The sequence below is a fragment of the Odocoileus virginianus genome, chromosome 32, assembly GCF_023699985.2.
Source record: "Odocoileus virginianus isolate 20LAN1187 ecotype Illinois chromosome 32, Ovbor_1.2, whole genome shotgun sequence".
Lineage (NCBI taxonomy): Eukaryota > Metazoa > Chordata > Mammalia > Artiodactyla > Cervidae > Odocoileus > Odocoileus virginianus.
In genome coordinates, this window is record NC_069705.1 from 29,466,459 (window position 1) to 29,482,547 (window position 16,089).

General features: G+C 43.2%; 1 protein-coding gene across 1 annotated transcript; it reads right to left on the reverse strand.

The window, feature by feature from the left end:
• Positions 1-233: 233 nt before the first annotated feature.
• On the reverse strand, positions 234-7,011 carry ING2 (inhibitor of growth family member 2). The gene is made up of 2 exons (XM_020902207.2): positions 6,679-7,011; positions 234-2,237 (listed from the first exon to the last, which is right to left on the reverse strand). The coding sequence occupies exons 1-2, from the start codon at positions 6,851-6,853 to the stop codon at positions 1,567-1,569; spliced, it is 846 nt and encodes a 281-aa protein (XP_020757866.1). The 5' UTR covers positions 6,854-7,011; the 3' UTR covers positions 234-1,566.
• Between the last annotated feature and the right edge of the window lie 9,078 nt (positions 7,012-16,089).

Consider the following 16,089-nt stretch of genomic DNA (forward strand, 5'->3'; position numbering starts at 1 on the left):
GCCATTTCCTCCTCCAGGGGATCTTCCCGACCCAGGGACCAAACCTGAGTCTCCTATATTGCAGGCGGATTCTTTACCTTCTGAGCCACCAGGGAACCCCATTACTACAATAGAAAATACTCTATAGATTTCAAAAGAACCATAGAGATACTTAAGTCAACTGCATACTACAGATGAGCAGCCTGACACCCAGATGAGCTGAAATGTTATGTCTAAAAGTCACACAGGAGAACTAGAAGAGAAAAAACTTTTTTTTTCTTTTTTCCAAACAAGCAAACAGGATTTTTCACATGTTAATCAAAAAGAATCCAGATCATCAGATTAGGAAGAAATGAGGAATAAAAAGTATGTTACATATAGATTTAAGGACTAGTCAATCCACTGCCCCACCCATGAAAAACCAAAAATTCTCCAAATATATGGATATGTATCCATCAAGATGCTTACCCTTAAAATATTAGAATCTTGGAAAATTCAATTTACAAATACATTATTAATTGTATTGTTATAATGAAATTAGTTCATTAAACATGAAGACACCAAACAGCACCAATACCAGAAAGTTAAGAAAGTAAATACACTATTACTTAAAATAATATATAATTTCTGATTGGGACAGAAACGAACTACAGCCACTAGCAAAACCACTTAAACTACTGTTTGACAGAAAGGCAATATTTAAAGACTAGTATATACCTTTTTCCCACTGATAGGCCTGTGACCAGGCATCCTAGCCATGGGTCAACATGAAAAATATTGTTAACAAAGATGCTTTTTTAAAATTGCTCAAGGGCCTTGAACCATGATACTGCATAACCCAAATTTTGCCAATATAAGCCCATGGCAGCATTTTTGGTATTCTAATTGCTCCTACCTGCCTCAATGAAAACAAAACAACTCCCTTATGAAGGACTAGACTGAATGCAGCTGTGACGCAGCAGCAGGTATTTATAAATGGGCTACTGACAGTGTATCAAAACGCTACTATGGAAAATACAGCAGCAAATACTCTGAGAAGAGCACAGTATTCCACATGGAATCCCAAATTCTTACCTCTAGTTCCTTATTCTTGGAAGACTAGAGATCAACAAGTGTATGCGTAAATGGGGCTAGGGAGAAAGAAGTTCTGAATGGTATAGTGTTCATATTTTAAATTAGCCAAGATAATCTGAAGGCTTACAGAGAACTCTCAACTGTATCTAAACTTTTGTAAGCACACAGAACTAAAATTCTAGCAAAACTTTGGTGTTTCCCCCCAAATTAGCATTGCAGTTTCAGTGAGGATGAAATAGGCATGGTGTGTGAAGTTTTTATCATGTTCAAGCCACCCTTTTCTAGTCCCTGCTCCTTTCATCAGGCGATCTGAAGACTACCTGGTTTAAAATATTTGGTAATTCAGTGCAGAAAATTAAGGTCACAGACAAAGTACAACTTTTAATACACCATTAATACTAATGATTAAAAATTATTGCATAGTCTTATGCATTTACCCTAAAACATTTTCTGAAATTAAATTCTGAAAGAATTATATAAAAGACAACCCTTTAAAATGTGGATGGCCTTTAACTACCTAGATCTTCTTTCCTTTTTTGTCTTTTCAGTACTTTTGTCCATCGTTTTCTCATTATCTCCCCTGCACTTTGGGCAATACCATTTCCCCTTTGGTTTGTAGGTAAGTGAAACACACGAAAAGTGAAACCATTCGATTGGACACTGTTCATTGTCACATCCAATCATTTCCCCATAAGACACTTGGTTACATAAACAGTATGTAGGCTCGTTGGGATCTATTGCAAACTCGACGGGGGAAGCTTCTCTTTCCTGCTTGGCCTTGGAGCGTTTCTTTTTCTTGGCAGACTTGGATTTCTTTTCTTTGGGGGGCTGATCGTCACAGTCCTCAATCCCGTTCGTCATGTGACACAGGTCGCGGCTTTCACTGGTCCGCTGCCGGCGGGGCCTTCTCGAAGATCGTTCTGGTTGGCTGGAATCCATCTTTGCTTTATCCGAAGCTCGCTCACTTTCGGCAGGATCTTGAAAACACTGGGAGTGTAGCTCCATTTGCCTTGCCCGGTTTTCCACCAATTCGAGCATCTGTGTGACAATTTGAATTTTTTCATCTCCCAGTTCTTGACTATTGATTAATGCCCTCTGGAGATGCTGCTGGAGGCGTTTTTTCTGGTTTGAATCATCTTCTTTCTTGTATTTTTCATAGACATCATCAATTTCCTTTAATGTTTCTAAAAAAAGGAAAGAATGAAAATCAGAAAAAAAAAAAAAGAAAATGCATGGTGGCACATGACATTTTTCAAGTTAGTTATTTTTTCCCAGAACTGGTACAGTAAAAAAGAACTAAAAAAAAAAAAAAAGAACTCGACCATAAAACCACATTCCAGTATAGTATGAATACATTAAAAACATTTTATTTTCCTTACCAAGACCACACATTATCCAACATGAAAGTACATTTAGAAGTAAGCTAATAAAAAGAATGAGCCCTCTCTAATACTCATTAATCTACATTAGAAAGCACAAAAGATCTGTGGCTAATTAAAAATCAAAAGTCTTTCACCAGGACTAGGCTAGATTACTGTCCAACTATGTTTACAGGATTTATGGTTCAATACATGACTTGCTACATGGCCCCAGAGACACTCTCTACCTTGACTTTCATATCATCCCCTGGACATTAAGCAAAGCAAACACAAGTAACTCTTAGCTTTCCATGATATTAGCTTGAATGGCTCTTTTATATCATCACATGGGAGACTCTGAAAATCAAACTATTTCCAGAACAGGTTTAGGTTCAGGTTCTGGCATCAACTGACTAAGCTACTAACAAAATTATAGTTAAGTCAGCATTGGGTCACTGTGCTTTTGCAGATAAGTCAGCATTTGGTCCTCAGTTTTTTATCTGCTGATTTAGGTACTGTAGAGAATGTGGGACACACTTAAACCAACTAAAAATGGCTGAGTCACTAGAAGACATACAAAAATCCGAAAATATAGTTCCAGATGTCACCAAAATTCACATAAATGTCTTATTCAAATCTGTCCTCTTTCTTGTCCTTATGAGATACAATGCTATCTGAAGGAGTTCTTAGAAAAGATGCAGAAACAAAAATTAACTTGGAATTTATCACACCACATACCATAGCACTGTTTAATCTTCTAATATCATTACTCTAACGACAAGAACAAAAATGTTTGTAAGTAACATACATTGGGGGGTGTCTGCAAGGAAGGTAACACAGAGCATGTATTCAACACAACTTATGAAATAGAACCTCCTTGGAAACTGTCGGTACTCACACAAAGGACAACTATTTACCCGACAATGTGCCCCCACATGTCTGAGGGTACTCACACCTACACAGCATATTTTAAAATAATGTTCACATCTTGCCCATTTTCCCAGCTAGATATATACATGGATTTCTTTAGAACTCAACTTTCTTCCAGGAAAAATAAGCTATATATTTTCCCCTCAGACACACAAAAATTGAAGTTTAAAAAATAAAGGCAAGCCTTATCCAATAATCAGGAATTAGAAGCTAATTATAGCAACACAGATACTATATATGAGGTAAATACTCACATTTTCAAGACACCCTAATTACACAGTGACAGAAGAAAGGCCACTAACACTTTTTCTCATGAATCACAACCCCGTGAGAAAGCCAGCACTTCTGCATGTGAAGACACTGAAGCTCAACAGGTAACCACCCTAGTCTCTGAACTGCGCCAGACCTGTCAGTTTGGCTCTGCCCTTTAAGCACATTCTACACACCTGCATGGAAGGCACTGGGTATTAAATACGAAATTTTAGCTCAAAGGTGTAAATAACCTTTGATTATGAAGGAAATTATGAACAAGAATACTGGAACAAAAATTGAGGTTCTCTAAGAACAATACCCCATAATAAACTGGGCTTCCCTGACAGCTCAGATGGTAAAGATTCTGCCTGCAATGCAGGAGACCCGAGTTGGATCCCTGGGTCAGGAAGATCCCCTGGAGAAGGAAATGGCAACCCATTCCAGTATTCTTGCCTGGAGAATCCCACGGACAGAGGAAACTGACAGGCTACAGTCCTTGACATCTCAAAGGGTCAGACATGACTGAGCGACTAACACACACATAATAACACTTCATTCAATTATGCAATTGTTTTCTTCATTCCTCTATCTTTAAAAATTTTTAAGTCTACTTTTAGTAGACTTCAGTAATTTAGTAGTCTTCAGTAATTTCTGAAAATGTATGAAATAGGCAGGAAAGAAATGTGACTGTCTAAATAATTTATATCACTATTAATTAATAGTGATAATAATTAATAATTAATCGCTATTAATATCACTATTACTGTAAATATTAAATAAAAAAGCAGAAAATACTTAAGAACTAGCAAAGAAATTAAAGACATGAAAAACCAAAACCACACAAGTATACAAAGCTAATAGAAAACTGAGAGTTGAGCTTAGTAAGCACGCGCATAAAGTAAAAACTAGATCACTGTTTTTGTATTACTTTTGAAAAGAACTGTAGTCTTAAGGGAGCTACTTTTTATAATCTCTCAGTCTTTCAAGGGAATTCTAGATGGTCAAGACTGCATATTTCCTGTTAACAAATTATCCCTCGCCAATTAAAATTAAAAGAAAGCATCTTAACTTTTGTGAACTCCAACAGGTCTTTAAAGAAATGTAAAAACATGCAAGTTTTACAAACTTAAGAGTTATCATTTGAAAAACTAAAAAGGTTCAACATACAACTCTTAAGCACACATGAAATATTTTTAGGTTACAATTCAGGTATGTGCTCCATGTCTATAGAAAACACTTTTGGAGAGTATTAAGAAAAAAAAAAAGATTTAAATACTTTAAAAACGACCATGTGCACCTGAAGAAGCCAGGCTATGGAGTCAAACATTCCCCACTTAATTGGACAAATTACTTAAACTCCTTGTAAATTTAAATTTGTCTGCAAAATGAATTTTTACTTCATTGAGCTGTGAAGATTAAATAGGATAACGTTCCGAACGCAGTGCAGCAACTGATAACCAGTAAGTAATCTGTATTAGTCACTTCTCCCACCCCAACAGAGACCAGTCCTGTCAATATGGATTCAAAAGGCAGAAACAAACTATAGGTTAAAAAACAAGACACAGAGACAACTAAATATTCTATCAGGCTGCAGGTCCCAAAATACCACCCCAGAAATGCGTTAAGACACTAAATTGCAGGATTAGCGACGGGTCGAAAAACTGAGAATGGATCCAAGAAGTTATCTTTTTAAAGTTCAGAGGACTGATTCCACATCAGGTCCAAGGTCTGTTTCTCGATTCGGGAATATTAACCGCAAACGGCTCCCCATTTAAGTTAACTCCTCCCCTTGCAGTTGCAGGCGAAAGGGTCACCAATGATAAACAACAAATAACACGCTCTGTAAGAAAGGTCGATTCCCTGTCCTAGCTGTCTGGGTCTGACCACAAAAGGCGGCTTTTGCCACAGCATTTAAACTCGGCGGAGGAGGGACCCGGGGGTTGAGGGACGCCAGGCGGTTGCCCAGTCAACCAACTCACACCCTTTGGGGACCCGGAAGTGACGCAAGGTCGGGAACAGACGCGGTGCCGGGATCTGCGACGGTCCCCGAGGCTGACTGTGTCTCTGTTGTGATTTGAGTGGTTGGGGGAGAAAAGTCGAAAATTCACAGACAAACGTGTCCCAAATCCCAACGCAGACTCCGCCGAGGGCGAGCTAACGTCCAGCACGGCCGCCTCCCGACCAGCCGGCGTCGCCCGCCCGAGCCTTCCCGCGACCAGCCATTTTCCGGACGGGCGGGAGCGCGCGTGTCCGCGCTCCGCCTACACCCTACGTCACCCCTGCAAGCCCCGCCCCCAGGAGGGGGTGGGGGTCCTCCTCGCCCCACACACAGAGACACACACAAACACACATACGCACACCCCTCGGCTCCCCCGCGGGGAGCCCCCTAGCCTTTCAACCATTCGGCTGTAGCAGCTGGGAAAGGCTGCGGCCCGGAACTTTCCCTGGGGCGAGAGACGGGGGAAGACTCGATTCCCGAGCCCGGAGCTCCGGAGCGCCGGGGGAGGGACCTCTCCGGAGGCCGCCTTCGCAGTCCGCCCTCGCCCCCTCCCCCCCAGCACGTTCCAGTGCATCTGCGCTCAGGGGGTGGGGGCCCGAGACGGGCTGGGCTGAAGGAAGCCCGGCCCTGTGGGCCCGCGGGAGTCCGGCCGCGGCCGGCCGCTCACTCCCCACGGCACCCCCCCCCCACCCACCGGGCTGCACGCTCCCCGGGCCGGGGCGCCGAGGGGTCTGCGGCACCCGGCGGGCGAACACCCGGAACAAATGAGCTTGCTGCTTAAAAATGGCTGATTTCGTCTCCACAGAGGCTGCAGCCGCTGGGTCTGCAGCGGGGGCTGAGGAGTGGCCAACGCTCCCTTCCACCGTCAAGACCACCCCCCCCCCCCCCCGCCAAGAAGTCCGCAGCGAGGGGGAGGGCCGCGAACCCCACCTACGGGGGCCCGCTGCCCCGGGTCCCACACGCCAGACCCCCCCACACACACTGTGCACTCGGGGAGAGCTGGAAAAGTGGCACTTTCCCCGGGGCAGGCTCCCAGCGACCGTGCCCGGCGGCCCCGAGTCGGGGGGGAGGACCCGCGGCCCCTACCTTGATATTTGTTGTCCAGCTCCCGCAGCACGGACACGTTCCTCTGCATGTCGTGGGGCAGCGACTCCACACACTCGAGGTAGTCCTGCACGTAGCAGGTGAGGAGCCGGCTCCGCTCGCCGGTCAGGAGCGCGGCCGACGAGTAGAGTTGCTGCTGCTGCTGCTGCCCTAACATCCTGCCGCTGCTGCCGCCGCCGCCGCCACCGCCGCCGCCGCCTCCGCATCCAGCAGCCACACATGCAACAGCCACGACCGCCGCGGCTCCTCGGCTCGGCAGCCCGGCGCCGCAGGGACACCGGCCGCCACTCCGGAGGGCACTGCCGAGTCCCCCGATCTCCGCTCCCTCCCTCCCCCAAAGAAGCCCTCACTCCCCGCCCCCGCCGTAACAAGCCCAGGGGCGGGGCGAGATCGCGGCTCCCTCCTTCCCCCCCTCCCTCCCCAGGACTAGAGCAGCAGGGACCCCCCCACCCCCGACCTCCCCTAGCGGAGCTGGCGCCGGGCTCCCGGGCGTTGACACTTCCGGTCCCCCCCGGGAGGCCCCAGATGCTACCAATGCCGCCCCGTAACTCGGATCCCCATGACAAGCCTCTCGCTGTCCGCTTTTCTCCCAATCACCCTCCCGCGCCTGCCGGAGTGTCTCTCTCGCTGGGCTGCCCCCGCCCCTCCGGCTGCGGCCGCCTCTGCGCCTGCGCAGGGCTCCCTCCTGAGAGGCCCAGGGGCCCGCCCCTACCGCCCTACCGCAGGGTTCGCATTCTCCCGCCTTCCCTTCGCCACCCGGGCGATTGGTCTGTCAACTCTCGGCCCGGGCGGGGGGAGGGTACGGAGGGCGGCCAAACGGCAGGCTGCGCCCCGCCTCCTCTTAAAGGGGCAGCACGGCTCGGCCCGCCTCTCCTCTCAGTGTCTGAATGGAACTGAAGCGCGAGGGCGGGTGACCCCCTTCCTTCCGTCTTCCCTCAGGGAGGGGGAAGCTGGGTCCCGCTCCCTCGGCCCGGTGTTACCGACTTTCCGCCCCGCCCCCCGCCCCCTTCAGCTGGGGCCTAGCGCGGCCCTTGGCGAGCCTCAGAAAGCGGCAGCGGGCGGCCGCTTCCCGCCGCAACCCGGAGGGAGGCCTGCCGGGACTACGCGGCGGGCGCGGCTCTCGGGCATGCGCGGCGGCGGTGTGCCCGCAGGGCCGGCGCCGCGCTCGGGCCCTGTCCTCCTCCCGCCGCGGCCTTCAGGCTCTCGGCTCATCGGGGGCCGATCGCGGAGGTAGGCGGCGGCGCCCCGGCGGTCCCCTGCATCTCTTTCTGCCTTAGGCCGCCCGCCTTTGGGTTTTTCCCTCCCGGCTTTGTCCAGCTTCCGCCCTTGCGGGTGGTCTCCCGCCGCCCCAGGACCTGCGGGTTTGGTCCGCCCTCCAGCTTTTGGAGACTCGCGTTTATTTTAGGCCGACTCTACCCTGTACCTGTTTGTCCAACAGACAACCTTTTTCTAAAAAAAAAAAATAAAGGGTTTTACCCATGGGGAATCAGAATGTTTAAACTTGAAACGTCAGCGGCGACGTTTTCCTGGCGGCGAGAGGGGCACGGTCAACTTAACATCTTCGACCTAAGACTGAAAACCACTGGGGACCCGGCTTGTAGGGGTGATGGAGACGCCAGGATAAACTTAATGAGGAGTCAGGCACTTATTCTGGTCTTACTTGATCGGTTTTCACGGTTTAAATTTCTGTCTGGTGTTAAATGAAATGCCCAGCAGAGGAGTTGATTTGAATTCCGTATGGACTCGGTGTATATCACAGCGTGTATTTTTTCAAAGAAATGGGTGTAAAGAGAACAAATACATGGGGAACTTTAACAATTGCCTGTGTAAACAAGCACTATTGTGAGTAGTACCTCTGCGTTAAAAAGAAAACCTGAATGGGCGATAAATTTGGATTTCTTATATCCAGTTGGTTCGCAGTGGTGGGCCACCTGTCTGGTGACCTATTTAGAGCCCTTTTGAAACAGCTGTTAATAGTATGTAACCACTGACATGCAAAGAGCGATCTAGACCTTGATCTAGAGGATATTTTAAATTTCAAACCGAAAAAAAAGCACTCTTGGAAATTTGAGTCTTGGGAGCAAGATAACATGGCTCGGGACTCAGACTGTCTTGTGTGTGTTTGTGCTGTGAGACTTCAAGATTTGATCACTTGAATATTAAGTCAGCCTAGGCAGTACAGTGTATTGTGTTGATATTTCTGAGGACTGCCTAGGTATTTTCTTGTCATTCTGGAAGTCTTTCAGATTAAGTGGCCAGGACTTAAAAAAGTCACCACTAAGAATTGAATTTTAATAACCTTTTACTTAAACTCTGCTATTTTTGTGTACTAATATATTTAAATCAGCTAGTTTTTAATGAAGGCCCCAAATAATACAAGATGCCCTATAATTTACTGATTCAGATTTGACACAAAATGCGCCTATGGGTTTTATACAGCCTAAGAAGTGATTTGCAGGCAGGTATGACACATAGTTAGAAACTAGAAGTGAGAGAAAGCAATGATTCATAATACCTAAAGCACTCCCTCCAGGAACTATGAACAGGATGAGAGGAAGGAAGGATGAATATGGAAATGAAAACATTAGTTTCACCTTTCACAATTCTGTTGAACAGGCTGAAAGGAAGCAAAAAATCTAAATAATGATTTTTCAGCCTGTGTTGCTCTAAACCTATAAAGAACACTCTGATATGGTAATATATGTGTGTATGTGAATTGTTAGAGATGTGCTTTCTTGCTATGCTGATTTATAAAAGATAATCAACATTTATTCCTACCATAGTTGTGAAAGCAGAGTGTGGGGGGAGATTAAAAAAGAAATCACTGTACTCCCCAAACTCAGCCCTTGAGCTTGGTTATTTCTCATGTCCTTTTCTTCTCAAATCACTTAACTGGAAATTTGGGGCCTTTTCCTTCACCCTGCTAAATGCAATATTTAAAAGTCCCCAATTCTCCAAAATATAGAAGTTAATTGGTGATGTTTAATTGTATAAGTAAAGAAAAAAGGCATCTTCTTTGCTCTTTAGTATGAAAGTGAAAAAGTACAAAAGTCACCTTAAAAAAGAGGTTACTGACAACTTCAAATTAGCAGAACTGTCTGAGGTTAACATTAATTTATGAATCTGTTACTGTAAGAGGTTCCTGGTAGGAAATTTTTAAGAGGTCCCTGGAAAAAAGTGAAAGTAACTCAGTAGTGTCTGACTCTTTGCCACCCCGTGAGCTATACAGTCCATGGGGAATTCTCTCGGCCAGAATATTGGAATGGGTACCCTTTCCCTTCTCCAGGGGATCTTCCCACCCCAGGGATCGAACCCAGGTCTCCTGCATTGCAGGCGGATTCTTTACCAGCTGAGCCACAAGGGAAGCCCAAGAAGTCCCTGGAGGCACTTATTTATGTTGTAAAGTTTTGGCGGGGTATGCGGGAGAACACTTCAAACTATGAAGGAGGGTTCCCAGGTGGTACAGTGGTAAAGAGCCCACCTGCCAATGCAGGGGACATAAGAGACACAGCTTCAAATCCCGGGGTCAAAAAGATCCCCTGGAGAAGGAAATGGCAACCCACTCCAGTATTCTTGCCTGGAAAATCCAGTTACAGGGAACCTGGTGGGCTACAATCCACGGAATCTCAAAAAGGTCAGACACCACTGAGCAACTAAACACACACAACTATTCTTTAAAAAAAAAAAAAAAAAAAAAAAACTCCCTGCAAACTGATGGAAAACTGTAGCTAGCAAGCAGTGCTGAAGGTTTCCTAAAGACACCTCTTGAGAAAACTCAGCTACTGCTTGAGTCAGGCCAATTAAATTTGAAATCCTTTTCGTTTTTTCTACTTTTTAATATTTTTAAAAACTTTATTCTGGAAAATTTCAAGCACACACAAAAGTAGAGGTAATAGTACAATAAATCCAAATATACCATTCATCCAACTCGAACATTTATCAATATATGGCCCATAATATTTCACTCTCTTATCCTTTATGCATTATTATGATTTTTCTCCATAAATACTTTAAATATGAACAGATAATCTACAACATCATTATCGCATCCAAAAATTATCTATCATTTAATATCCAGACAATTGAAATTTCCCTATTGCCTAACTGATGCCTTTTCACACTTGGTTGGTTTGACGAGTGTATTTGGCTCAGTTGTTCCACGCTGCATTTGGTTAGTGAGGCCTTTTCTAAACCACTAAGAGGCAGTTAATTCCCTGTTTAATTCAGTGAAGCAGATAGCAATGGTTTTCTAAGGAAGATATTTGGATTGTTGGAAAGCATTATGTAAAACATAGTGAAATGCAAGAAAATCACTTTTAAAATCCTCATATTGAAAGGTTACTAATTGATAGCCCCCTGTAGAAATGTAATTATATCTATTGCAAATAAATCTTCTAAAAATCTAGGCATTTGTTTTAGAGTATAATTTGTCCTAGAAGTCCAAATGAAGCATTTTAAATTATACTGAGAAAAACCTAAAACTTTAAATCAGTTCATTAGTACAACAGGCAACAACAATAACTGCAAATACTAAGAATCTACGTCTCCAGTGAGCTCAATTTTAAAGCATTTTTGATTGCTTTATTATGTAAGTAGTATGCCTTAATTGTGGGGCTTCCCAGGTGGTTCAGTGGTAAAGAATCCACCTGCCAATGCAGGACGTACAGGAGATGGAGTTTCAGTCCTTGAGTCAGGAAGATCCCCTGGAGGAGGCAATGGCAACCCTGCTCCAGTGTGGACAGAGGAGCCTGGCAGGCTGCAGTCCATGGGGTCGCAAAGAGTCCGACACGAGAGAGCACAGGAGCACACCTTAATTGTAGGAAAACAGCAAAAAAGAAGACATATAAAATCACTAAAAACTGGAAATAAGTCTTCTTGGTATCTAAGTAGACCCCCAAGATGATTCCATTTTAGTTTTTTGCTTTAAGGAAGCACTTTGTCTAGGACTAAAGGACGAAGTTAAGAAAATAACCAGATTCTCAGGATGGAATATTGCTAATATTAGTATTGTTAACCTGTACGTTTAGTTTATGAGGTGAACAGCGCAGATTGGTGTACACAATCCTACTATGGGTTATAGTGCCTGCAGCAATTAGAATGACCACTAATAGCAAGAGACGATCCTAAAACCTTTTAACGGAGCTACTGTGAATGACTTGGTCTATCGTTATAGAAAATTCAGTATGATAAAATGTCATTCCCATAACCAAGAAGAAAAGCAAGCATGTATTATCCACTTTGGTTATCCCAGAGAGAAAAACAAAACATATGGTATACTTTGCATATTGCTGACCAGAAAAACATTCAATATTCCCTGGATGGTTACCATAGTTACACAAGCCGTTTATAACACCAAGAGGGGGAACTAGGTCACAGGATTGAAGGAGTTTGAATTATGCAATTTTGTTTCCTAAAAGCAGGGGAAAGGGTTTAAAATTTAAGGAAGGGAGATTTACACTTATGTTCAAAATTGGAACTCTGGCCTAATTTTGCTGGGGAAACTTAGTAAATCTGTCCAAAATTAAATGGTTGATATTGCAGGTGTAAATCATTTAACCTGTACAAATAATGAAATAGCTTGATCCGTAAGTGTGATAAAAGACATGCCAGCACATTCTGTCCTCGTCCATACTCCGTTATCTCAGTGAGTGGTACCGTACCTTAAAATGTTTTTGCAGATAAGCAATAAACCCAACAATAGCCTAGAATCGTAGAGTAGCCAAAACCTGTAAACTGAAGATTTGACCTCTTACTTTTGCAAGTTTGAGATTAAAGATTGGGGCAGTGCTTGACATATGGGTATGCATAATTTGTTGTAGAGGTTTTCCTATTAATTTCATCAAATGGACAAAGGAGTGTGGTTAAAGAGGTAATGTATTGAAAGCCATGGTAGCATAGGCTTCACCCTCTTTAAATTATGTGGGTTTTTTTTCTTTTTTACTAAGTACCTCAAAAAAGATGGTTTTATTCAAGAACTGTGCCTGTTGTCTCAGAGCCCTGCACAGTGCTGAGTAAATATAGGTTGAATGAAGGAAAAACCAAAAAATTGCTCTCAAGGTTACACAATTTCAGATGGTCATTTTTAATCTCCTGATCACTATAGACTTGTATAAGTAAAAGTCACTCAGTCGTGTCTGACTCTGTGACCCCGTGGACTGCAGCCTGCCAGGCTCCTCCGTCCACTGAATTTTCCAGGCAAGAATACTGGAGTGGGTTGCCATTTCCTTCTCCACAGACTTGTATAGTTAACACTAATCTTAGATCAGTGATGTCCCCCAAAGGAAGAGAGGACAGGCAAAGGCACCCTCACCCAGTAGCTGGGTGAGCCACTACTGATGTTAATTCGTCATAACTATTGTGTTGTAGCAGTAAGGGGCACTCCTTCCAGGTCTGAGAGTGGGCTCTGTCTAACACCAGGAGGTGAATTGTCCAAGGAGACATGCTGACAAAGCAAGAGGTTTTATTGGGAAGGGGCGCCTGAGTGAAGAGCAAAGGGGTAAGGGAACCCAGGAGGACAGCTCTGCTATGTGCGTGGCCCGCAGTCTTGGATCTTATGGTGATGGGATTAGCTTCCCGGTTGTCTCTGGCCAATCATTCTGACTCTGGGTCCTCCCTGGGTGTGTGCGCATTGCTCAGCCAAGATGGATTCCAGCGAGGAGGATTCTGGGAGGTTGGTAGGACAGGGACTGGCTTCTCTTTTCTCCTTTAGATCTTTTCTGAATTCTTCGGATTGGTGGTAGCTTGTTAGTTCTGCGTTCCTTTCTAGGACCTCCTGTTTAAGGTAACTCATGCAAATTGTTACTATCTGGCCTGGCCAGGGCAGGCAGTTTCAGTCAGTGGTTCCCCTAGCAATGTCCGTAGGGAAGGATGGTGAAGAGGTTGAGAATCCCTGTTAAAGATCAAATCTAGACCAACTTCTTTTTACAGGTGATAATATGGGGACCATGGGCTTCCCTTGTGGCTCAGCTGGTAAAGAATCCACCTGCAATGAGGGAGACCTGGGTTTGATCCCTGGGTTGGGAAGATTCCCCTGGAGAAGGGAAAGGCTACCCACTCCAGTATTCTGGCCTGGAGAATTCCATGGGCTAGTCCATGGGGTCGCAAAGAGTTGGACACACTGAGCAACTTTCACTTCACTTCACTTCAATATGGGGACCCAGATAAGCTAAGTAACTTGCCCAAGGTCACACTGCATAGATGAAATAAGTACACACCTAAAAAATTAAGAGTAAAACAAATATTAGTTAGTCTTAGCTCATAATCATTGGAAAGGAGAACAGTACCCATAGAGGGGGGAAAATTTTTAAGAACTTGGGATGTTATAAAATTACTTTTTCTGAGAAGTCTTGCAGTGAATTTGACAAAATCACCTCTAAATGAAAATTAGAATTTCCTGAATGGTAATTATCCAAATAATCACAAAAATCAAAATTATGAGAAATCCTCCTATAATCCTTTAGACTGTTACTTATTTTCAAGGGCAAATGCCTCATGCCTTCAGCTCTGGTTAAAATAAGAATGGTCTTTTAAAAATGAAACTCATGCTACTGGCTGGGCTTCCCAGGTGGCTCAGATGGTAAAGAACCTGCCTGAAATGCAGGAGACCCAGGTTTGATCCCTGGGTCAGGAAGATCCCTTGGAGAAGGAAATGGCAACCCACTCCAGTACTCTTGCCTGGAAAATTCCATGGACGGAGGAGCCTGGTGGGCTACTGTCCATGGGGTCACAAAGAGTTGGACACAACTGAGCGACTTCACTTTCACGCTACTGGCCTGGAGCTTTCTGCTAAATCTTTTGTTCCTTGTAATGACTCTAATTGATTACTTAATGAGGCTTTATTGGAGCTATTGTTTCATTAATTGCTCTTGGCATGGTTAATTTAATCCAGCACTTCAATAAATATTGATTTAGCTTCTGAGGGTAACAAATTTTAAAAAATTGCTTATCTAATTTATTTCCATAGATTGGGGTTCTCTTGATTCTTTAATCTATGGAAACCAGTGTATCTTGATTTACTCAGTATATATGTTTCTGAAAAATTATAACCTTATTTTGCTACGAGTATTTTTAAATGGGCTAGTTCTATAAAGTAAAAGAGCCACATTTTGGAAATATTTAACAAATAATTTATCTCATTTTCTTTTGTCTTCTAGACTGCTCTCAGTTGTTCCATTCTGCTGGAGAAAACACAAGATTGTGTTCTTCATTGCCTACCTGCGGCTGAGGTGTGGCGTCTTTCGTGTGTTCTAACTCAGGTGTATGTTCCAGATCCTTTAGCATAATACCCTTTGGTCATGGAAATGACATCATCAGGGAGACAACTTTGAGGAAATGCCTGAAGTGACAGTAGAACTATTTTTTCCTGTTATCTGCTGAAAGTAAGTACTAGAATTAGAGAGATTAAAAGAACAAAGATATAAAAGATATGGGGAAAATTTGTGTGGAAAGTATTAGAGGCTGAAAACCTTTCTGTTATAGGAAAAATAGAAAAATCAGAGAAAGGAATGATTATTTAAGCCATTGATGGTGGTGGGTATAACACAAGAATTAAGATTTAAGGATCATGACATTTAAATTATATCTATAGGAGGTATTCATAACACTTTTATGTATAACAAAAAAATACAGTTGTAATTCAGGGTTGGACTAATAGCCTATCTAATGTAATCTTTGAAAAGTGGCATGTTGATTAAAAAATAAGTTCAAAAGAGCCTACTAACTTCCTTACATGATGTTAGCTTTATTATTTTTTTAAATTTGTCTTACTGAAGTATAGCTTATTTAAAATGCTGTATTAATTTCTCTTCTACAGAAAAGTGATTCAGTTGTACATATACACTCTTTTTCATAGTCTTTTCCATTATGGTTTATTAAAGGATATTGAATATAGTTCTCTGATGTTAGCTTTAGAATTATTACTATTTACTATTCATATAAAATATCTCTGGAAGAATAGTCCAGTGTTATCTATGATAATAGTTGCCTTGACTTTAGAGCTGGGGATCTGGAGTTGGAGAGAGAACTGTTTTCGCAAATATTATTTTGCACATTTGATTTTTTAAATATATTTATTGCTTTAACAAAATATAAACTTTATTTTTAATATAAAAGAAGCAAAAAGATTTCCATGCATCCTACAATAACAAAATGCATATGTATACTACTCACTGGGAAAGGAGCCCATAGTGTTTAGCTTCAGTTCACTTTTAATGAGAATTTTTCTGCTACTATTGCTGGTAATGTCTGTCCTTGGCATAACAGCATTCTAATTGTGCATATATTGTTATACAAAGTTAAAATTAAGAAATACCACAATTGGTAAGTTTGAAGATTTGAAGACATCACCCTTTAGAAACTGATCTAGACAGTTTTCACTCAGAAGTACATTTTTTT

Bases quoted from the DNA above. Each gene is read 5' to 3' on its own strand.
- ING2 (XM_020902207.2), bottom strand. From the start codon at position 6,853: ATGTTAGGGCAGCAGCAGCAGCAGCAACTCTACTCGTCGGCCGCGCTC. The intron at 2,238-6,678 runs GTAGGGGCCGCG...TCCTTTTTTTAG, and splicing joins GCTGGACAACAAATATCAAG to AAACATTAAAGGAAATTGAT.